The 25164-nt window shown below is 46.1% G+C and overlaps 1 protein-coding gene across 6 annotated transcripts in view; it reads left to right on the top strand.

Annotated features, from left to right (window-relative positions):
* HDAC4 (histone deacetylase 4) overlaps positions 1 to 25164 on the top strand; it is a 2586716-nt gene that overhangs the window by 2203894 nt on the left and 357658 nt on the right. For all 6 annotated transcript variants that reach the window (XM_069616020.1, XM_069616021.1, XM_069616018.1 and 3 more), the window contains one exon: positions 9517 to 9604. In XM_069616020.1, the coding sequence (XP_069472121.1) occupies positions 9517 to 9604 (88 nt within the window). The remainder of the gene's footprint in view (positions 1 to 9516; positions 9605 to 25164) is intronic.

The following is a 25164-nucleotide window of genomic DNA, read 5'->3' as shown; positions in this document are numbered from 1 at the left end:
GTATGTTCCAATTAAAACGAAATGGACCTTGACTTTCCATAAAGACAACATTGTAAACATAATTACCAAAGCAAACAATTTGCGTGCACCTCGGCCTGACGGCCTGACGAACTTTACAATTAAGCAACATCCGGAGCTATGGGCTAACTTTTGCGTGACCCTTTTCCAGAGAGTAAGCGATCAAGGACAAACGCCTAAATCGTGGAAATCGGCCGTGATAGTGCCCGTCTATAAAAAGGGCGATAGAACCTGCCCTAAAAACTACCGACCAATCGCGCTACTTGACGTCTTAGGAAAGATCTACGCTACTATGCTACAAGTCAAGTTGGTCAAGTGGGCTACACGATCAAACCATGTCGACATTCGACAGACCGGATTTGTAAAACATGTCGGATGTTCGCTGAATTTACTGCTGCTGAACTTACTGAAGATGGAGGCCATCCGATCTCAATCAGTTGTATATCTTGCCTTCATTGACTTTTCTTACGCTTTCGACATGGTAGGTCGAGAACTGCTATGGAAAAAACTGAATACATGGGGTTGTCCTGACGACCTCTTGGCTGCAATAAAAGATCTACACACCGGCACCTCTGTTAGAGTAAGATTAGACCAAACCGGCACATTGTCATCTCCAATCGAAACATTTAAGGGAGTCAAACAGGGCTGTCCTTTGGCAGCCGCCATATTCAGCTTGTTTATATCTGGTATCGGCAATTCTATTGAGGCCGTAAGATTATTTCCATCAAAGATTCACGGGTTGAATCTGAATTGGCTCTTGTACGCAGACAACCTCATACTTCTAGACTTAACACCAATCGGCCTGCAAAGAAAAATCAACGCAGTACAGCAGTATGTGGTCGAAAACCATCTACTTATTAACACAAAGAAATGTGAAATTCTTTTGTTGAAGAATCTCAAAAGCGGTCGTAGAAGAACGACTACGAGCCAATCTTGGTTTATGGGACCTGAAAAACTCCCAATATCATCCAGCATGAAGTATCTTGGAATGATCATTAGCTCTAGTCTTAACGATGATCCATGGACAACAGCGACAAAACGCAAATGCAAACAACTGGCAAATCAAGCCTTAGTGCTAAAGAAAAGATTTGGTAGGTTTTCCCTTAAAGCAGTACTACGATTTTACCAACAAAAAGTAATACCATCTCTAACGTACGGGGCAGAAAACGCATTGGGCTGTTCATGGAAGATGTGGTCAACGCTCGAGAACATCTTTTGGACAAAAGTTCTGGGCATTGCGAAAGGCACCTCGACGGCCTAAATCAGGTACGAATTATTGTTAATCTCTATCCACGCACGTGTATGTTGGAGTCTGTTATCCTTATACCGAAAAACAATGGCATGCAAACACATCCCGCAATTTGCCATTTTTCACAATGCTGGTTCGTCAGCCTCGGGCGTTTTGGCAATGTGGTTGGAACGTTGTGAAAGTCTAATGTCAGAGTACGACATCAAACCAGAACTGCTACAAGGAAATCCGGACGCAGCAAAACTAAAACTATGGCGCACAGACTGGGAGTTGACATGCGCGGAAAGAGGAGCCTCGAAGCTACAGAGCGAAGTGCCATTGGAGGCTCGGGCTTTCAACAACCCGCAAAAATATATTGAACTATTCCCAGATCCCAATGCAAGGAGACTGTTCATGTGCCTTCGGCTTAACATGTTTACAACTAAAGAATGCTTGAGAGCGTGGTCAGCTAATGCGAACTTGAACCCCATGTGCCGATGCTGTGCCCAATAACCGGAAACTCTAAAACATTTGGTGTTATTCTGCACAAACTTACGCACAGAGAGAACCCGATTCCTGGGTAATTTGAGTGAGCGTCACCTATCCCTCAACGCTGATGAGTGGTGGCAACACATGTTCAGAGGAACGGACATGAAACTGATACTGCCGCTGACAAACCTTTTGGCGATAATCAAAAAGCGTTTACTGGAATAATGGGATGGACTATAAGTGACGTAAAGTGATGTAATGTAATGAGGATTAATGAATGGTCTTATTTTAAAGGTTTGTATGTAAACCAATAAAATTAATTTAATTTAAAAAAAATTGCCGTCATTAAAACTGCAGCACTACACTAGGTTAGTTAGCCATGTCTTGCATTTAGGCAAATTGTGTTGGTTTGCCATATCTCACATTTAGGCAAATTGTGTCGGTTGGCCGTGTGCCTGCTTCTGATGTTGCACAATCGGTGGAGCAGTGGAAGTGGCAATACGAATACCACTAGCGAACTGCACTAAACACTCACCCTTCTACTTTCACCTCTCAAACTCTGTACTAAACACAACCTCTACAGCAGCGTAAACCGCACGCACTTCACAACCTCGAAACCATAAAACAAATCGCACGCAATCTCGCACAACCCCACACAATGGTTACCCTCCGAATATTACGCCTATGCTTAGCGAACTGTCTCCGAACTGAAGCTGCCAACAGCACATCACAGCTCTGTTGCACTTTTCCCACTCAACCCTACTAACCTCCGCACCCTCCCTCCTTGCATGACACATCCACCTGAGCGCCAGGACACCCCGCAGGTGGCAACAGGGCCCGGTATAAGAGCCTTTAACATTAATCTCACGCCACAATCGATCTACCCTAATTTAATATTGATGCTAGCAGCATGTGTGAGTAGGTCTGCACTACAGCTCTGTTGTATGCTCTGTGGCAGACTTCCGTGTCAGTGGCTGGTGAGTAACTTTGGAATCTGCATCCTTATATAGCTTGGGAAACGTTCATTTTGGTGTTGCGACCCTCTTCCTTTTAAGACCCCTGGCAGTGTGAAGATTTTTTGTGGGTTTGTGCTGCTACCCGAATGAGCTTTTAAAAGTCTACTGTTTAGCACGGAACGTTTTAGGGCCTTTTAACCTGGTAGACCATTTTACACACGCACTGTCCCTAAATATTCACATTTAGGCATCCCTTCAAGCGATTGAAGGAGACAGATAAAGGTCACCAGTGCCTGAAAATCCGAGGCCACGGACATGGTTGCCTTTGTAAACACGATGACCACTGTATTGTTGTTTTAAACAAGTTCATTTTTGCTTGATGAAAACTTTAAAAAAAAGCAGAGCAAACGGGAGTACCTAGTGTGGGTGGGAAAGTGAAAGGAGTGCTGAGATTTTAACCCTTTGAACATAGCCTACATTTATGGTAATAAACCTGCACTTGCCAAAACGCACAGAGCGTGAGGAATCTACTTTCTCAATATCTCAAACTGCGAGATAGCCAGGAAATCCCCCCCTATCCAATCATACAAAGAGGTGTGGGCTTCACCTGAACCATACCTGTGACCTTGTATCACCATTTAGAACAGCAACAAATAGCCAGAGTTTAGCGCAGGACGGTTCCAACTCTAGGGCCCAATCTCGTTTCTACATTTATGGTAAGCATGCCAGAAACCACAGCGGAAACGTGCTGTAAAGATGTATTCCTACTTTATTGTTGATTACTGGTGGTAGTGGAACTTGCTCAAAATAAACCCTACTAGTTAAATGACTTTCTTCATAAAGAATGATTTTGGGTGGGGAAATAAGAAAGCAAGTTGCTCCATGTGCCCCAGTGAAGTTTTACATCAATGCAATGTGCCTCGGTTGCTAGAAACATATGTTTAGTAGGGGCTCTTTGCATCACTGCAGTGTGCTTGAGGCACATGGTAACCAGACATACATTTCACAGTCTGTGCAATATACTGGACATGTGGAAGTCTTACAAAACAAATGTCCTCTGGCAGCCACTACAGTTTTCATGGGCACTAGCACTTTTCAAAGATACCATTGCCCAACAGTACTCACTGCAATCTGCTAGACAAGGTGAACCTGACACTGCAACATCTGATGCCAGTTGCACCCTATGCTGCGCCACTAGCAATGGATCTTCCTTTTTTTTTTTTTAAATAGGAAAAGCTTCTGTGCAGAGTATACACCTCAGTGTCACCTTCTCTGGGCTGCAGTCCTTGTATCTCTCCACCCAATGTCAGCTGGTAAGCATAGGAGCACACACCAGAATAGCATGGTCCCATTTAATAGCTCCTGGGTCTGTCAAATAGCTCCTGGTTAGATATTACCAGATCACCAGGGGCTACTTTCAGCTCCTGGTACACACATCTCAATTTCGACCCCCAGGTGTATAAGAAGGGCCACCGCCCAGCAGAGGGAGAGTGAAAGCCTGGAAAGAGGGACGCAGCTCATAGAAGGAGAGCGGGCTGAAGAGGAACCGGCTGGAGGGAAGGCGGGCTGAGCAGAAGTGCGAGAGACGCTGGGGCCAGAACGGGCTGTGAGAGGGTCTGAAAACCTGCTGTCCTCTCTGCCAGGTGTCCACATCAGGAGCTGTGGGACACTGAATCCTCATGAGCGCTGCGGATTGCTGCCAGAGAGAGAGGTGCTCTCTGTAGCTTCGGTAGTGCAAGAGCGAAGCGACGTGTGGCAGAGGAAGGCAAGCTGTGGCTCCCGTGTGGAAAAGGCAGAGCAAATAGAAGCCGAGAAATAGGAACGAAAAGCCTGACGGAGCGGCCACATACTGGTGAGTGTGGAGAAGGGAACACTCGTACCGGCCCGTTCAGGGGGCTGCAAACAAGCATGTCAGAATGCTGAATTAACTGAAATCTATTACAAGGGCGGTGGGAGACCAAACCAAGTAATTATGAATACTGAACAAGCTGCAAGGTATTTGAAATATTTTTCAAAGTTGCAACAAGCATTATTGAATACCAAACTAACTAAAAGATATGATGAACATATTCGAATACAGCACAAGAGAAAAACAAATGGTGAACATTTATGAATGAAGTGAAGCAAGGTGGTGAAAAGAGGTAAACACCAAGGAGTGAGTTGTGTGAGAAATAAGTTGTAGCAAAGCCAAAAGATTGCCAAGAAGAATGTGAAACAAGCATTGGCCAAAGGTGCAAGTGTCCAAGGAACTACAGGTTAAGAGAGGCAACCTGTGTTGGCAAAAGCATAAAGAATACAGAAGCATAACAAAGTGTCTAGGGTTATCAGTACCTTGACCTGTAATGGGTGGACCGTGTGGTCCGACAACTGCGCCAGGACCGAGTGACCCCTACTTGGAAAGAGCCAAGGAAAGCGAATGTAAAGAAGCTTGTATGTTGCAAAAGTTGCTAAAGTGAGCAGAAACAGAGCAACCTATGGTGAACCATTGAAGAGCCTGATTGACCAAGGAGTTGAACTGATACGGTTTTGAAAGCCAGAAGAGGTGAACTGATTTTTACTTTTAGAAGTTGGAAGAAACTGAGATTTTGTGAACTGTGATGAACTCTTGGGGAAGGGAACCCCGAGACTTTTTGTAACTTTTATGAACTTGGGGAAGGGGAAGCTGAGTATAAGCTCGGAACTTTACTTTTGAACACAATTTCTTTTGTTCCTGACCTCCCTAAACATTGTATATATTTAGTTGTGATGGCAAGTATAGGTTTTGGACACAGACAGACTTTTGATTTGAACTTACTGACACAGACTATCCTTAGTTTTCTTTGTGTATTTTTCTTCGCTCTTGGAGATTATAACCAGAGTGCTCTGCAACAGAAAAGGTAAAGGGGTGAAAACCTGTACTACTAAGTTCCACCCATCTTTCTGTCTGTTGTAGATCAAAGGGTCTCTATGGTTAATGAAGCTATCTGTGGTTCCTAATTAAAGCGGCAGCTCTCCCTTGACACTGCAGCGAGAGCAGACTTTCTGGCTCCGTCAAACCTTATACTCCCACCTTGGCATAAGTTAGGCCTTACTCTATTTTGATATTTAAGTAAAATAAAGCTGTTATTTAGAAAGTTGAATCTGTTGTCTGTGTCTTACTTCATGATGCCTTCACAAATGTCACTGGGGACCTTCGGAGAAGGACCAGGGGGACAGAACCACAATATACCTTGTGCTGTAGGAGTTCTTGGTGCGACAAGGTCTGGTTGCTTTCAGGGCACTTTGCTGGTTCTGCGACAAAGTTCAAGACGGGATACGACTGCGGGTATCAGGTGAGCAAAGCTGGATGGACGGCTGCAGGCTGGCCTACACAGCGGCTCGGGGTCAGGAATCGTTGTCTCAGTGCTGGTCGGCAGTTCTGAAGCACTGGTTCGAGGCGTCTCGGACAGCTTTAGCGACTGCGGCATAACAGTCTGCAGTGCAGTCGGTTGCAGCTTGAGGGGCTCGAGAATGTCCTTCAAGGCTAACATCGGTAGATGCTTGTCAAGGCATTTCTCCTAGCTTCTTCACTGTGCTTGTGTCATCCTTTTTTTTGTTTTGGGTTCAGAGAGACTGGCACTTCACACCTAGGAAGCTTGCTGCAGAGCCTAGCAGGGCATGCTGTGTGCTGGCTGGGTACTGGTTCTGGAGATGCTGGAGGGTCCTCTGGAATTGATATCTCACTCTGTTCCCTGGAAGATGTTTAGAGGAGGGAATCTTTCTTCGCTCATGGCGGTCACTGGTGGAAGATGTAAGGCAGACTGTACCTTTAGCCAGGTTCCAAGGCAGAGTTCTTCTTTTACTCCTAGGAAAGTCTTCAGATGATCTGCCAAAAGAGGGGATTGGCCCTCTTTTAAAGCCAAATTGACCACAGGGATGGTGTAGGCTAAGCCTACCTTAATGAACCAATCCTGGGTCCCCACCAACAATCTCCTGTATGCAAGAGGTCATAACCAGAGTGCGTTGCAAAAGAAAAGGTATCTTCTCTTTTCTTCTCTGTCTCTCCTCCCTGCATGCGCTCCCTCCACCCCAGGCCAGACTTGCCAAATTTCCAAATCGATAACCCCTACTTCATAAAAACTTGCTGCCTATGGGTGGAGGCCTGGAGATCAGAGTCTTGTCCATCTTTCTCCCTCCAGGCTTCGTAAGAGTACCCAAACCTTACCCCAGATATCAAATGATTTTAAGATTCAGATACCCTGCTCCTTATACTCTCCCCTTCAATCGCCCCTCCTTCTACTTCCTTCTCCTTTATCCCCCCCTTTCTTTCTACTCTGTCCCTGTGATCTTCACACACACACTCTCTCTCTCCTTTCTCCATCCCCTTTCCTTTCTGGTCATCACACACCTCTAACTAAACCTATTTCCTCACCTCTCACTACACCCCACCCGCGACAGCTCCACTCCTCACCTCTCACTACACCCTTTTCCCCACCGCTCATTACCCCCTCTTTTACTCCCTCGTCCCTAAACTCTTCCTCTGAATTCCATACTCAGTGTTATGATGGCCTGCTCACCTTTACAGGGATATAACTCCATGCTCCCTCTAACAGGGATATAGTACACTGCTTATCTTTCTCTGTTGCCCTCACTCTATCATACATGCAATCCCCTATTTACACCTCTGTGCCCTAATATTACTTCACATTTTCTGCCTGTCTCTTGCAACTACATTTACCCCCTACTGTTCTATTCCTCCCATTAGCACTACTCTGACTACTGATTTGCACTATCGGCGCACCCTCCTACTATGCCCTTTCTCTCTCATATGCTCTCTCTCTAATCCCTCTGCACTTCTCCCCTCTGTCTTTATTCATCTCACCCCTTTTACTTCCTCAACACTACACTGCACCCACAACTGATACTACTCTCTGATAAATATCTCACTTGCACTCTGCTTCAGTTCTTCCATCAACCCATCAACACTCCACTCCTCCATCCGTCCTACGACTGGTTTCTCTGGCTCTTCTTCCAATCTTCCTGACCGCATGCATCCCTGCAGCCCACACTGTGCCTTTCATTTGCTTCCCTTTTGTGCTGTGCGCCTCCTGCTTCTAAGCTACCTACCTTCCCCTCATTGGTTTCAAGCGCTCATTTAACACCGTGGGCGATCTATGGCTGTCTTTATCTCACGGGCAGAGTTATACAGAGAAATTTTTTTATAAAACCCTCTAAGCCCCTCCCCTTTTTCAGTACATTTTTGTTTTCAGTCATTGATATTATGGTAGCAGACAAGCTCAGGCTGCTCGTTTTCCCTGTGGCAATTAGACAGAGTAACATTTACTGTATGGAATGTATTACATACAGGCGTGGATTAACACTGGTGTACAATAGAAAGTATTTAATTAACTCTTCTACCTCGATTCTTCTGTAATAATTAATAAATCAAATGTTAGGTCTACTTCATGAACACAACATTTAACAACATAGACAATCGTTCAAGGCTTACATTATGTATGTTCAAATTTACGTTCAAGAACGAGTTTCTAGTATGTCTAAGTACTCTTTCATAATTACACTCCAAATATTGACCTCTGTGTTTCGGGTCGTTAGGAAACCTTTCTTCAGGAGAAGTTTCTCCAATTTCCTAAAGTGTAAAACCTATTTAAATTGCCAGAGATATATTTAAGAATCATTTACAACAGAATAAATGTAACTTCACTGTATTCCAGAAAAGAAATGCATATCCCCTTCTACGCATTGGGTGCTTCCAAAAAGTTGGGAAACTTGTTGATATAAATAATGATAGGGATCACTTTACAAATATATATTTCAGGGCACGCTTACCAAAAAATAGTATTGCGGATATTAATACACTAAAATAGTGTATCATGAAAACTCCGACCTGTATTTTGTAGTTAATTCATTCCTACAGATAAATATTTTAAAACATGTAAGATCTTGTACTGATGAACAAATATCTTGAAATGCATAGTAGTTTGTGTCAACTATAGATTCTTGTATATCTTGCTGCCTATGAATAACGTTGTGGTCAGTAGTATATAAACCTAACACATACCCGACATGAATGTTGAGGTTGTGCTTGATTGAACATTTTTTTTGGTCCAGGCTTATGTGTTTAAGGAAAATTATTTTCAGCGTCAAGCTGCAATAAACTAAAAGCATTGTAGATCCACTTCTAAATTACTAATATGGTTATCTAATACCAACATGTAGGTCACAGAATTCAAGGTTAATTCGCCCCCCTATGCCCTCTAAGATCTGCAGTGAAATTCACCAAAACCTTCTCCGCACCAGAGTTTGCCATATATGGGAATTGGAAAGATGGAAGCCGTATAAATTGTGACTTTTTTTTAAAGATTACTGGGTCAATGTAACTTCATTATCAGCCATTTTGCAATGTTAGAGATTCTATGTTAGAAATAGACATGTTTATTTGGATAACCAAAATAGCACAATGTGACAAGGCCAGTAAACTGGCCTTGTTAAGAGCGGATGGGAACCCCTCACAGCTGGCGATGAGCAACCTAATTGGGAGCAATTCAGAGCCAGTCCGTCCCCTGAGGAGGGCGGTTCTAGTTGACGGGACCCCAGTTCCGATCAACCCCCCTTGTGCCAGCATCCTGTTATGCAGTACCCATTTGTCTCACACCATACATCCAGTATCACTGGATACCAATTTAGCTGGCATCAAGATAGTATCAATAGGAAGGTACCAGAGACAGTGTGGGGCAGAGTGTGCCAACATGACAATCTTCTTGCAATTTTCCTTCTTTGATCTACTGTCTGGGCATGCATCACACTAATCTAATTTTCTTTTTTACCCTGCTCTGTTCTATCTCCCAGGGGCTTCTGCTACTTTAATTCAGTAGCCATTGCAGCAAAGCTTCTTCAGCAGAGATTGAATGTCACCAAGATCCTCATCGTTGATTGGGTGAGTGTGGCTAGAGAGCAGTACTTAAATCTATAATAACCTGAGATAAATGGGCTTGCTCAACAGTGTCTTTGTGGTTTGAAAATTGGCTAGGGGAGGGGGCTATTACAACCGCAGTGGCAGATAACCCAAAGTGCATCACTTCATCCATACTAACTCCAGGGAGCTTTGAGAGCACCACAAAGTGACAGGGATACTGGAAGTGGGTGGGGATTCTCTCTAGCAATTCCACTTACTCCGGGGAATTCTGGGCCTTTAGCCAATAGCATGTTTGTTTTTCTTTTCCATGGTTTCGTTAATTTGCAGGTTTCTAATGATCTCTCTCAAACCCTTGAGCATTGTGCAATGGCAGCCAACGATTCCCAACCCAAAGATCAATTGACAGTAGGATAACCAAGAAACTTTCACATTTCGGGCTTGGGAGCAAGTGAAACTTATTCACTGTTGCAAGCCAATATTTTAACCCTCTTAAAGTTTTTAAGTTAGATGAGTTTCAGTGATGAAAGCTCATTTTGGAGGAAAGATGAGGATTCACTGGTTTTAATTAAAGCTCAAGATTGAGGTAAAGTCTTATGATGAATGTTGAGCAAGGATGTTGGGACACCTTCCACTACAAGCAGCTTTGGAGAGGTGACACATAGTGGGGAGGGCTCTGGGCTAACGTCCTCAATCACCGGCTCTGTATTATGTGAGCAGTAGAGGAAAGAGTTTAGGGATGAAGTGAGGCTTGAAGCTTAATTTATTCGTCCTCATTCCTTGGCTGCTATTATACCTTAGGAGAGAGTGGAGATGGAGTGATGAGCTGAAGACCGAAGTCAGGAATTAAGTTCGAGATGGGATGTGCATGACCACTAGGCCCTAATATGGGCTCTGGCAATCATTATCGCATACTGACTTAAATAATAAGCATTGTTTTTTTTTTTAAACTTTATTTTTGTATTTTCAAAAACCAAATTATAACATACATGGAATTACTTGTGCTTCTCATGCCCGTTTCCCTTTCATTGTCCTCCGCCCCCCTCTGCATTATAACCAAGCCTGGGTCAGTAGTGGTCCGTGGTTAATTGTATTGTTCATGGCGGGACTTGTGTCCGTGGAATTCCTATGAGGTTCTGGTGATGTATCTCGGGAGGCTTCACTGTCTCCAGTGGTCATTACATAAGCTATGTATGGGCCCCAGATGTCAGGCGGCCGGGCGTGTAAGGGTAACAGTTTGGTGAAGTTTGTTTCTGTGTCTTGGCAGTATGATATATCATTCAGCCATTGCTGTGTGGTCGGCGTGGGACCCTTCCCCCAGGACATCGCAATTCTTCTGCGCGCTAACAGTAACAGCAACCCTCCTAGTTTGCGTGTTGTGGGGGGGGGGGGAGTGTTTGATGAGTCCCAAAAGAGTGATTTTGGGGTTGGATTCTATTGGTACGTCCACTATTGCGGCTGTCTTTTCCAGAATCGATTCCCAGTAGTGTTGTAACATTGGGCAGGCCCAAGCGAGGTGGAGGAAGTCTGCCGTTGGGGCGCCACAACGGCCGCACTGTGGGGGGGTTGAGGGGTTGTAGCAGTGAATTCTGGCTGGGGTGAGGTATGCTTGGTGTACAAATTTTAGGTGGATTAGTTTGTATCTAGTGTTTAGGGATACCTTCTGGGTTTGTGCCAGAATGTATTCCAAATCTTCATCCAGAAATGTGGTCTGGAGGGTTTTTTCCCATCTCACTTTAGGTGTTATCGGGCTTGAAGCTGTGTCTGCTAGTAAGGATCTGTAAAGCATCGAGACCAGCTTACCCTCATCTTGCAACTGGATAACCCCGTGAAGCAATTGCCATGTCTCGGGCTGTTGCGGGAACGAGGGCAGTATGGTATGTAGGGTGCCTCTGAGGCGGAAGTAGATAAACGTGTCTAGGGCAGTAGAGGCTCTGCGGGATCTGGCCTGTTCGGACGTGAGGAAGTGTCCATCGATAAAGAGGTCACCCATGGTTTTAAGTTTTAGCTTGTCAACCCAGTTTAGGAAGACTTTTTCTGTGTTTAGTGGGGCGCTGGGAATGAATTTTACCGGGGGTAAAGGGGTGAACCTGGTCTGGATCTTGCACTTCACCGCTATTTTCTTCCATATTGCTATGGTGGAAAGAACCGTATTTAGGGTTTTATGCGGGGTGTGAGTCAGGCCAAGAATAGTTGCTCTGAGCAGGTTGGGGGATGCCAAGGCGCGTTCTAGTTGGACATGAGGGCGAATGAATTGCGTAGCATACCAATGCCCAAGGAATTGGGCTTGTGATGCCCAATAGTAGCGTTCTACGTCGGGGAGAGCCATTCACCTTTTCTTACAGGTTGGATTAGTGATTGGTAGGCTATTCTGGCTGGCTTACCCGCCCAAAGAAGTTCCAGGATTATGCTCTTTAAATGTTGAAGCTGTTTTTGGGGCACTAGCAGGGGGAGATTTCCGAACAGGTAGAGAAGTTTGGGGAGTATCACCATTTTTACTAATGACACTCGGCCCCATAGGGTGAGGGGAAGTGATTTCCATCTGTCAACTTTCCCCTGTAGCGTTTGGATTACTTTACCGTAGTTGTCTTGGAACAGTGTTTGGTGGTCTCTGGCCATTTGAATGCCTAGGTAGCGTACATTTGTGTGCTCCAATTTAAAGCCATAATCGTCTTGGAAGCCATGGGTCTCGGGGGTGAGTGAGAATATGACTGACTTACTGTAGTTGATCTTTAAGCCGGAGAAGTTGCCGAATCTTATTATGTCACGGATTACTGGGTTTAGGTTTGTTATCGGGTCGCGTATATAAAGGGCAATATCATCCGTGTATAGGGAGACTATTCATTTATGGGGACCGAAGGATAGGCCTCTTTGTATGTGTTTAGCTCGAAGGTCCGAGGCGAGGGGCTCCATCACCAACGCAAAGAGCAGGGCGGACAACAGGCATCCCTGCCTTGTTCCTCTTTGGAGGTTGATCGCTGTCGATCTGGTTTTCCCTAGAATGATGTGGGATCGGGGTTGGTTATACAGTAGGGCTGTTGGTTATAGGAATCTCTTACCGAGGCCCATTCTCTGAAGGATTTCAAAAAGAAACGGCCATTCAATAGAATCGAAAGCCTTTTCGGCATCAAGGGGGACTGCCAGGGCCTGGTGTGCAGGGTCTATCGCCTCCAAGACCCCAAACATGCGTCTAATGCCAAACGTGGTATTGCGGCCTGGTACTAATCCGGCCTGGTCCGCTAGAACCAGCGCAGGCATCAGGGGAATGAGTCTGGAGGCCAGGATCTTGGCCAATATCTTGTTATCTAAATTGATCAGTGATATTGGCCTGTATGATCTGCATTCCTCTGGGGGTTTGTCGGTTTTGTGGAGTAGTATGTTCGCCTCTCAGAGTGTTGGGGGGAGCGATTCGGTTTCTATTGCCTCCTCATAGACCTGTAATAATAATGGGGCAAGAATGGGTGCAAATGTTTTATAGAACTCGCCTATCAGCCCGTCCGGGCCTGGGGCTTTGGTGCCTGGTAGGTCTTTAATGGCCTGAACGATTTCTTCAATAGTGATGAGTGTGTTTAGGGGTTCCCTTAGCATGGCGTCTACCCAGTATAATTCTATGTCTGCTAGGTATTGGGAAAGTTCCCTTTGGGTGGCGTTAAAGTTAGTTGTGTATAGGGTTTGATAAAAGATGAGAAAAGTTTCTGCTATTTCCTTGTCGTTGTACACCAGGGTTCCTTGGAGCTTTCGGATTTGTTCAATTTATGTGGGTTTTCGGTCCGCTGCTATCAGTCTCGCAAGAAGGGCGCCCGGTTTCTGCCCCTCTCCGTATTGGCGAATGCAGTGGCAGTGAGAGAGGAATTTCAGTTCTCGGTCTGCAGCTGCTCTGAACTTATCTAGCTCTGTCTTCAGTGACGCCAGCACCTGTGGGTCAGGTGTGGTTGATTGTAATTGTTCAAGCTCTTTCAGGTGGATCTCGCTCTGTGACAACTCTCGTCTAATGAGCTTCAGAATTCCTTGCTCTTTAGATAGACAGACTCCTCTGATGTAGCATTTTAAGGATTCCCACAGGGTCCCGGCGGACGTCCTTGATTGATTTCGAGAAACGTTGTGATTTCTGTGCGGAGTTCGGCAGCGAACACCTGATCCTGCAGTGACCCAGGTTTGAATCTCCAGTGTCTCCTTCCTTCTGATAGGTCTGGCGGGGTGTATTCCACTGTTACCGCCGAGTGATCGGACATGGTTCTGGGCAGTATTTGGCTATTCGTCAATTGAGCTTGGCTGTGTGCAGATACAAGGATGTAATCCAGGCGGGAGCTGGTTTGGTGTACCGTGTGGAACGAGTACTCTCGGGACTCGCCGTGCTGGCGTCTCCAGATGTCCACTAGGTCGTATGCTCTACAGATCTCTAGAACCTGGTGCGCGGCTTTGGGAGTAGTTGTGGAGGTCGGGTGGGATTTATCCTTCTGCTGGTCTAGAATGGTGTTCAAGTCACCTGCCCATATGATAGTTGCTGATCTTGTTTCTCCCGGGTGCGTCATGACCCAGTCAAAGTTGTTACAACCGTCTGTGTTCGGACCGTAGGAGTTTATTATTATGAGTTCAGAGTTTTCCAGAATTCCGTGTAGTAGAAGTGACCTTCCGTCCTCATCACTTTTGGTTGCGAGTAGTTTGAATTTCAAGGTTCTGTTTATTAGGATTGCCACTCCTCTGGCGTATGTGGAAAAAGACGCAAAGTACCTGTGGCACCCCCAGTCTCGGGCCCACCGATTCTCTGTTCCCGGGAGGAGGTGGGTTTCCTGGACCAGGGCGATGTCCACCTTGTGCCTTCGGAGGTATTGTCATTCTCCTGGTTTTAATTGGGTTATTGCCTCCTTTGATATTCCACGTGACTAGCTTAAATGTTGTGAGTAATTGAATTTTGGGACGAGTTTTGGCCCGGGTGATGCACCACTTTGTCGTGAGGTGTCCCTACTGTGTTGTTTCTGAGTTTCCGCACTTTTAGATGTAGGCAGGCTTTGGTACAGCTGTTGGGTGTTTCCGGGTGGCGCAAGGGGAGCACGAACCCCTGACGAGCACAATTCCATAACAATAAACCATTTCCCTCCCAATCATGGGCAACCCCCAACTTGCCCACCAGCTTTCCCCTCCCAAGGTCCTGAAACATAACTGAGCTGTGCTTGGGGCACCAGGGAGCGTCCAAGGACCAGCGCATCTTAGTGTTTAACATGGAAGTCTGGATCCGCGGGTCGTTTTTAAGCGCTGCAGAGCAGCCTATTGACGGGTGCAGATGGATCTCAGGGTGGGTCCCCATTTGCTTGTTCTCTTCTTCGGGGTCTAGAGTTGTCTATGTTTTGTCTGCACCCCAACTTATCGAGAAACAAATTCGCCTCCTCGGGCATATTGAAAAATTGTGACTTGCCGTTGTGTTGGATATGCAGCTTGGCTGGGTAGAGCATGGAATACATCAGCTTGTTGTCTTGCAGCTGGTGTTTCACGCCAGTGAATGTTCTGCGCAATGCCTGGACCGAGGGGGAGAAGTCGGGGGAAAAAATTGGATGTTATCTCCATCGTATTGCAGGTGCCCTTTCTCTCTTGCAAGCCGGAGGATTGTATCTCGTTCTTTGAAGTTGAGCAGCTTTGCTATTATTGGGCGGGGGGCCACTCCGGGGAGGGCGCGGGTAGTTGGGACCCTGTGAGCCCGCTCCACCACGAACATGTTGGACAATGCAGGGTTTCCGAATATCTCCTTGCATAGGTTTTCGATGAAGTCCTCAATTTTTTTCTGTGGTTTGCTGCTCTCTTACCCCGAGGATCCTAATGTTGTTCCGGCGTGATCGCCCCTCTAGGTCCTCGTTCTTGGCCATAACAGCTTTCATTTGTGTTTCTAGCGTTGTCACCCTGGCGGACATAGAGGTCACGTTATCCTCCACGTCGGAAATTCGTTGTTCAGCCGTGTCCAGCCTGTTCCTGTGTTTGTCAAAACGGTGTTGAAGCTGGTCAACTTTGGTGGACAGGGAGTCTAGCTTACTATCTATGTTGCCGATCCCCGCTTTTAAATCGAGGAGGATTTCTCTGATGTCTGTGTCTGGAATGGGCTCGACTTCTCGGGGTGTGTCTCCTTCCGAGTTCTCTTGTCCCGCATTCGTTTTGGGGGTTTTCACTATGGCTCCAGCCTCGAATGTCAGCTTCTGCTGAGCTTTGTCTGCTTTCCCCATCGTGATGGTTTGCTGTGTTTGCGCTAATAGAGTGGGGGCGTTCGCCTGTGTACTTTGAGCCTTTGTTGTCCTCCCGGGAGGGAGATTGGTGGTGCCCACGGATGCCACGAGGGTTCCTCAGGGGTTATCTCGTGTGGCAGTGTTTCAGATGTTTCTTGGGTTACGGTTAACCGACCTTTACTGTCCTGCCTTTATCAGTGTTACTGGGTGCCCCAGGGGGGGGGTTTCCTCTCGACCTGGAGCCCTCTAAGGCGAGTGCGGGGTTTGGTTTAGGTGCCCAGCTCCAGCCCCATCGTTGTGCTCCGTGCTCTGCGTGGGCAGGTAGGATTGCCTGCCGCTTGAACTGCTGGGGCGTGGGAGAGGGGGGCCACTGAGGCGTTGGCCGGTTCGTGTCTCTCCTGGTGAGGTGGGGGCCCTTTGAGCGTTGTGTGATCGCCGGGGGCGGGCTCACAGTCCGGCCGGCCACGGGCCTGCTGTTGTGCCGGGGTGTCTACGTGGATCCCGACCCCCGGCGCTTGGCGGTAGCTACCGGGCCCACGCGTCTGGATGGCCGCCGAGGAGGAGGGGGGGGCAAGGCGGGTCCACCACTTGGTTTGGGGAGTTGTCTTCCACCTGTGGGGAGGGCGCAGTACGCCTACGGAGCGGGCTCTCCTTTCCCCGCTCCCCTGACCCACCAGGCCCCAGTCAGCGCTTCCGGCTCCACCCGCCTCCGTGTCCGGCCTCGAATTTGCCTCACCTTCGGGGGGTTAGATGGCCCCCGGGCCAAATGTAGCGAGGGGGCTGGTGCTCCCCCTCCTTGTCCCGTTGCCTGCCACCAGCGGGGCCGCTCGGGTGGATTTCTCCTGCAAGACATCGCGCCTTTCAGGGGCCGCCGGATCCGCTCTCCCAATGCGGTTCGCCCAGGCAGTCTCTTGCTGACTTGTCTTCTCGCCGGGAAGGCTGTTGATCTTACGGCCACTCTCTCGAACGCGTCTGCCCAGATCGCGCGTAGTGACGGCTCGTTCTCCCGCGGCGCCGCGCTTTAGATGCCGCCGCAGGCCGCAGCTGGTCAGGGCCTCCTCGCACTTCGCCTCCGTGTTGGGTAGGTGGCCGCTGTCGTTCTCCTCGTCTTCGGGGGGGGGTTGAGGGAGTGGCGGCTGGTGCACTATACTTTGGGACAGCTGCCCCTCCGCTGGGGGGGGTGGGATGGCCACCAGATCCACGTTATTGGGAAGGATTAATTAGGTGCGCTGACGGCGCTCACACCAGTGCGGCCATCTTGGTCGCGCTCTAGCGCCCTCTCAATAATAAGCATTGTTACACTCAATAGAAGTACATTTTGTGCGCCTGCAGGAAATTAATGGTGTTGCTATAGCTCCTTTGATAAGGACCTCTTCACTAGCAGTTTTAGCAGAGGATTTTAATGTTAATTACAGAAGACTATCTTGCTCCCACCCTAAGAAGTGCTTCATTTTCAGATCAGATGAACTGCCTGGTGAGAAGGCTGGGGGAATGAATTCACTATGTCCTGGTTTGTGCGGAAAGCCTGTATTATCGTCTGTGCTGCACCTGTTCTTAGTGTTTGAAACACGTGCTGCTGTCTGTGCTATTGCCATTCTATTGTGCTACTACTGACTGCTCTACCAATCATGTTTGAAATGTGTGTGCAAAGCTTGAACAGCTACTGTAATTACTGTAACCATTGTGTGAGGCAAGACTTCACTGTGGTTGACTTTGCTGTATCAATTTTGTGTGCAATGGTATAATGTGCTGCAGATTGTTCTGCTCTGATCCTTGTGCACGTGCAAAGGAATCCTATCTTGCTGCTCCTTGTTATGTACCTGTGTATATTTGATAGGTATGCTTGACCTACTACTACTGTTTTTCATGATCTATTTGTTCTTTGTTTATGAAAATTGAGCACTATTTCTTCCTGTGCTGCAGCTTTTCTTTGTGTTAATGATTGCACAGTTACATCACTATTCTTGCTACTGTAAAGCTTATTTGTTTGAGCGGCAATCTTCCCCTGTTGCACCCCCCTGATGTATATTATCTGTGTGTGTGTGCGCGTGTGTGTGTGTAACTGAAGCTTGCATTGCTGCACTTGTGTTGTGCCGCTCTCTCTCTGTGATGTGACAAAATACCCTCACTAATGTTCAACTGAGTACAATCCTAGGAGTCTGTTTTCTCTGCCCATTGACCCAGTCCTGTGAGCATAGCTACACAATGAAGGGAGAGAAGTCTTAGCCAGAAGTAGTGTCAGTGAGTAGTGCATTAGTCTGAGGAGCACGTTCCTGCAGAGGTGAGCCGAAACACCACTAAGAATCTGTGAGAAGAGGCTAAATTGCAGAGAGTGGGCAGATGTCTGCCAAAAACTCTGAGTAGCCGCAATGCAAGAACAACCTCCAGATCAAAGGATACTGGCACAACACAAAAAGATGAGAACATAGGATAGACACCATCCGTTGAGCTTAGCAGAGCAGAGAGAAGAAAGTGATGCCCAGAACTGCGATTGGAGTGAGGGCTTGGGGACGGTAGGCAGACGTAGGAGGAAAAGGATGGGGCGAGGAGACCTGACAGAGACCAAAGGCCACTAAACTACTACACTGAGAAGGGGAATACAGTGCGGAATGCACCATGCTGAAACTTGATTGTATGTTCTTCGATCACTTCAAGAAAGTAATATTGAAGAGAATCCCTCCAAGCTGTAAATTGGAATGCACATTAAGAAGGCGAGCCAAACAAAAACATTGTAAGTTGGAACTGAGAGTCAGAACCCCTAAAACCTATTGAGAAAATGAAGGCGAAGGACAAAATTGCATGCTGGATATTAAAATCCAAACACCTAAGGCCAATGGAGAGGAAGGTGGCACAGATACAACTGTTGTGTTACCATGGTATTAAACTTGAGAAGGTGAAGCCAAAGATCATCATTCCCTTATGAGATTTGGGGTTCAGAACTCCAGTCTTTTTGAGAGAGTGGAGGCAAAGGGAAACTGTGGTTGGAACAAGGAATCCGACAACTATTTCAACAGGGAAGCCAAAGAACAAAGGCATTTTCGATATAAGTTTCCCAGGCTGTGGAACCCCATACCATTCAACATTGTACTTGTTCCCATCCTCAGGCAATTAAAAAGAAGCTCAAGACACATTAAGGAGCAACTTTTTGTTAGGCAGAAACCTGTGCAGTTCCCTCTGGGACCACTGCAAAAGATTTAAGACTACAGGTGTTTGGCAGTAAACCCACTTGGTAGCAGTCTGTACCACACAGATTCACTTGGTAGCTGTGGCTGAGCAGTCAGACTTCCCTCAAGAAGAGTTAGGCAGTATACAGAGTATTCACAATAGGTCAAAAGAACACAGTAGAACAAGCAAACACTGACCAGAGCTTGGTGTAAAAGAGATATAATTATTTATTTAAAAACACATCTAATCAAAAACACTGGCACTAATATCAAGCAGTTCAAAAACATGGTCACTAAAAGATATACACTCCCTTCAACGATTAGTTAGACAAGTCTTAAGTCAAGCAACACTTATTTTCAGACAGCGGTGAGCGCTTAACGAAGATGGCACTCTAATCAATCGGTTTAAAAGGGAGAGAAAGGCAGAGCAAAGATAGAAACAGATCCCAACACTTTCGGAAGAACACAGTAGGAGAAGAAGGCAGGTTAAAAACCGTAAAGTCAAAGTTAACAAGGCCGGACCCACTTTAAGAGGCTACGGTCGAAATGTGTCCAAGGTCACACAGTTCAAAGTGCCCAAAAGACTCGCAATAAGTTCAGAAAGAGTTGGACCAAAAAGAAAGCGACCAGTTAGATGGTCAAGGCGGCCAGCCCAGTCCAGAAGGTTAAGGGATTATTATTACCTTGTAGCAATCTTTAGAAAGGGAGGCCTGGCGGACACGGTACCTTAAAATGGTATGGAATACTCCATCGGGGGCAGTTGTTTCTGGCAGCGGGTGCAAGTCGGTGCTTCGTCCGGGGGAAGAGAGGATCTCGTCGGGGAGGAAAGCAGGAGTCGGTTGCACTGCCAGGGAAGAAACCAGCCGCAGAGTTCTCAATTAAAAGGAGCGGTCCAGTGGTAAGTGGCTATCCGGTTGCCGGGGTGCTTGGCACGGGCAATTCGACCACAAGACGTCCTGGGATGCGAGAAAAAGAAGGTAAACTGGTTGTGCCCACCAGTCAGGGGAAGAAGACTCCCCAGCCGGTAGATCTTCTCTGTCGTTGGGAAGCAGTGAGTCGGTTCAGCAGGGCACCACCGGTGGTGTCGTCATAGCAGGTCGGCTCAGCTTCTCCCTCGTCAGATTTTCAGGTCCTGTGGCGACTTCTGAAGTTCCAGTCCCAAAAGCCCTGCTTTTATGCAGCACACCCCCATTCAATCAGCCTAGCTGTCAATCAAGCGTGCTAAGTGGTGAGCCGGCCGGCTCACCACTTGGGCCAACCACACCAGAGTGCGACTTGAGTTACCAAGGTAACTCAGTCCAGGGTGCCTAAACCCCCTCCCACACCCCCTGTGGTACCCAGACAGAGTGCCACCACTTTTGGAGGCTTCTGTGGAGAAGCCCGCCAAAAGTGGAACAAAGGGCTCGACCTTTGGTTTGGAGTTACAGAGGCGAACACAAACACCATTTTAAAACCGAGTTCTGGCAGAAAATACCAACCGGTGAATTAATATTAAATAAATAAACCGGCGGTATGTTCGAGGCTATAAGAATTAAATAATTAAAGTTGGTAGCCTCGAACAATGGGAAAATCCCATAGAGATATATTCGCGGTCGAATATAAAAAGTAGTATCCACTGCCACCAGCCAAAACTCGATCGGGGGGGACGGAGACGTGCCCCCTCGAACAACAGACCCCGGGGCAATCGAATTGCCCCGACCAGTACGTCCACAATATGATGGTTTGTACTGGTTTCTGTTCATAATTTGGGACTAGCAAAGCCAATGGTGACTTTACATGCCCTGGGAGACAGTAGTCAGTCCCAGGGTATGGAGTCTATGTTGGGGGGTCACTATGACACCCCTGTGTTACTGCACGGAGGGTGCTGTGTAACACACATAAGAAAAACATATGAGACCCTATGGAGTAAAAGACCCCATAGCCCATGAAACACATTAACATTCAAAGGAACACCATAAATCATGTCCAAGAGTGAGAGAAAGAGTCTCATTCTTGGCAGGAGAAAAAAAACAAACTCCAGAAATCCAGCAAAGCTGCTGGGGGACTCACTAGGTTAGGAAATTCAGCCTAAACAGAGAATTCTCCCTAACACTTTTCCACGCACTGTGGGCTCCCCCGATCCCACCAGCCATCAGACCTCACTTACCTTTAATTACTGCTGCTGTTAGCTTAATTGTTATGTATTACTGCCCCGCTATAACTTGTGCTCTCTTACCTGTTTTTTTATTACACATTGTTGTAAAGCACTGTACTGCTTCTTGAAGCTGGGTACACAGTCAAAAAACACTCAAAATAAATAATAAGAATAAAGAATGGCATAGCTTGCTGGTGTTTGTAGCCAGCGATCCTAACCTATTCAGATCGAGAAGACACACAACAAAATTGCTCTGTGACTAGAAACCAGAGTAGCCAGTCCCTCAAGAGACAGGGAAGAAATCTAGTTGTAACTCAGTCCTGAGCACAGGATTAAGTATTTTTGGCTTTAACCATGCTTGGGCGGGAAAGGGGGAAGTAATTCCCAGTCATGTAGTTTTTAACATGGGCACCTTTTGTAATGCATTTGATACATTTGGGGAATAAGTAGGATTCAAAATTAAATGCTGAAAATAACATCGAGTTTCGATTTCAGGGCTTCACGGCAGCCCTTATTTTGTTATGGAACACTGATAGCGAATCGTATAAATGTTTCTAGGACACATTTCAGACTTTCTGGGAAGTGTTCCAAGTTCCACGGTTATAGTGAACATAACTAAAATAGCAGTTATTGCTACAGCACTTCTTCTGAGGCTTGTAGCCACAGTATGATAAGACAGCGGCTCGTAAAACTGGATGAAAGGGTTTAGACAATCTGCATTGGCCTTGCTTTTATCATAAACAAGCGTTTTGCTTCTTTGAAACATGCTGAGCACTCATAATGGGCCGATCTAAACAGCTTTTTGCTTCTGTTAGATAGTATGCTAATAGGGGGAGTTGACAGCTTATGCTCGGATAGTATAGAAAGACGACTTCGGAAGACCGAGCCGGAGATCAGCTGTGCGCAGACCAGATGGGAGCTGGCAGAGGAGGGCAGGAGGCAGACAGGAGCTGGAGTACAGAAGCAAACTGGGAACACTGTCTTCATGCAAACCCTATGGAGAGGGGGCGTCAAAATCCCTCCTTTTTCTGCCTGACTCTTTAAAGCCTCTGATATTGGATTTTATGGCTTTTTGTGAAGCAAGAGGTCTTTTTCTCTGTGCTTTGGAGATCAACTACTAATTTGGACTGAGCTGTATGGGGAGTCTTTTTACGTTTCTATGCAGAACAGATCTTATTCTTAGTTGGCTGGTGCTGGCACCCTGGTTGATCCCAATTTACATTGACTCTTACTGAAGAATTGTTGGCCTATAAATTCTGTTTTGATAAAAGAACCATGGTGGTGTTTATAGGTGGGTGTTGATATTTTGGAGATTTTTCTTGGATTGTGCAGACCGCTCCAGGCATCCAGTCCTCTCCAGCTCTCATTAATCCACCATCTACAGATAGTGAGTATATGAGAGGTTTTACCCATCATTGATATCACATTGAGAAAGGTATGGAGGTATCGAAAGGGTACGACGTTCATTTAATCAACAGTCATTTTATCGATAGGTTTTTTGCCAAAAATCTTTTCCTGGGAAAACCCATTGAAAAAAAATAGGGGTTTGTGGGGAAGGGTATATAAGGTGCGGGGTGGTTGGCAATAGTGTTAAAGTAATAGGGCAGGGAAGTTAAGAGGGGGAACCCCCCAAAAAGAAAAATTACAGAAAAAAAAATCCTGAAAAAAAATCAAAAAAATTACTGTCGATAAATGAACATAGAACCATTGAAATGGCAGGTGTTTCTATCAAGCAAGATTTGATGAGGTTGCCTAGCGAGACCTGGTGAGGCAGAAAGGTGGCTAAGATGTCTCTGAGATGGTTGATTAGTCTTGGGTAGACTTCGAGGCAGTGACGATGATAGCAACTCACTCAATAACTTTTTGCATATTAAGTGTGTTCTGTTTAGTGACGATATTAGTAGCAATGTTTCTATATTATTTATTTCTCAAAATTAAAAAATGTATACCATACAGGAGAGTGTAAGAGCATTAATTAAGTTTTCATTTCTGAGAAATTTGACAAACATTTTGAATATGAGGATGATGTGTGGGGCATCTATTTTATGTTATATATGGTGCATGTCTTTAAAACACGTAAGGGTTACGGAAAGGTATGAGCAGTGGACTATCAATGAATAAAACATAATGTGACATTAGTAAGCCTCTCCTGTGCTGATGAGAGATTAGCTGCCCACTGCAGGGGGTCATTATCTACTCTTTACTGATGCACAGTGACGGGTATATGCTTTTGCCTACCTCTACTGCTACCACAGCCTCTGCTGGAGGGGTCTTGGATACTCCCCTTGGGGTGGAGGGAAGGGTCTAAATGTTGGGGTGATGAGAATCATGTCACTTTGGTTACCGGAGCAGAACACTCTCTCCTGCGCCCTAAAATATTCTCCCTACTTAGCTACTGAAGAGGGGCTAAGGGGGTTGCTACAAGCCTGGCGATACAAAGAATAATAAACACTCTAGTGAAGAGCAGGATGTATAATAAATATAAGGCTCTTTACAACACATTCTAGTGAAGAGCAGGGTGTGGAAAAAATATCTTAAAGCACACCCTAGTTAACAGCAGAGTGTATTTTCAAGCAGGTACTCTTAGCAGCTATCTAGCTAAAATATACTAGAATGGCTAACCCACAGGCTGTTGTCCAAAAAATTGGTAACTGCAGCTGAGCAGTAACCAGGTGGTTACAGGAAGTAGGTGTTAGAGATGTCAATACCAACTTTACTGTGGCAGTTCCTGTGCCTGGAGGATTGCCAGGGGAAACCCTCTTTACATATATGAAGACACCTGCTGTCAAGCTAGGGGGCATATTTGAAACCCTACACATTAGAACTGATCTAGACCAAATACAGTACACACCCTATAGGTATCCTTAGTTCGCCTTGCAGCAAGACCACCAGAACTGGTTTGACATATCCCACCACCAGGGCCAGACATTTGCAATGGAAGGGTTAACCTTAGAAAAGATTCTTCGGTTCCACCCAAATAGGGAGGCAAATGACCCATATAACAGGGAAGACTATGAACTCCTGAGGAGACATTTTGACTCTGTCCACACCCAAGCTGTAGAATATATAGCTTTGGGAGCTGTGCCAGCAGCACCCAGACCAGTAATAGCAGGGGAGGAAGTAACACTTTCATTCCAGACCCTCAAAGCCTTATTGGGCAGTGGCCCCACAAGGCAGGAAGAGATCCTTGTATGATATTCATCTAAGTTGAGACAGCTAGAGGCAACCTACCCTCGAGTCACTCCTCAGCAATTATAATGCCAACCGGTTATAATCTGCCTGTGGAACACTATGATAGTTGGGTTTCAGTGTATAGTTGGTTATACCTTCATTTAATTTGAACTCCAATTACAACATTAACCTCCATTCTGGGAGAGAGATTGAATTCCCAGGGAGCAGAAGCAGAAAAGAGTTTAGGACTGGCAGTAGCTGGGGACAATTATTCCAAGATAGAAGGAGTACTCATGGCGCTCATAAAAGTTGAACCAGTGAGACTAGAAGTCTTCAGACACCTAGTGGTATTTCCCAGTGACCAGAAAAAGAAACTCCAGTTTTGTCCCATTATGACAGCTATTTACAGGTCCCTAGGCAGAGATCACCTGGGTAGACTCCCCCCATCCTCCCCCGGGGAAGACGCAAAGGAAGGAATTGGGTGAGAGTAAGCACTCTAAAAGGACACCACCTACTTGTACCATTGCTATCAGACTGGAACCAGGCAGAAATGCCTTCTTAGCTAGACATGTTGTGTTGAAAAGGAATTTTGTTTTTATCAACCTTTGTTGAAATTGGATATTTCAGTAGAGGAATTCCTGGCAGAGGAGTATACCAGGAAATCCCATTTGGGTTGGAAAAGAGAAGTTCATGGCAGGGGAGTACACCAGGAAATCTAATGTTTTTTTTTAAATTAAACTTTATTATATCAAGTCTTCTATTGAAATCAAACGTTTTGCTTTGTCATCCTGAAAATGATAAAAAGACTATTTCAAATGGATGATGTCCTCCCACGTATTCCTCATCTTATGATATCTCCACATCCAGCTTTAACTGCTCCTGAATTTTTTTCCAGCGGGGCACACG

This window comes from Ambystoma mexicanum, chromosome 9 (genome assembly GCF_040938575.1).
Source record: "Ambystoma mexicanum isolate Mex_15411 chromosome 9, UKY_AmexF1_1, whole genome shotgun sequence".
NCBI lineage: Eukaryota > Metazoa > Chordata > Amphibia > Caudata > Ambystomatidae > Ambystoma > Ambystoma mexicanum.
This window is presented reverse-complemented; position numbering and strand designations above follow the sequence as displayed.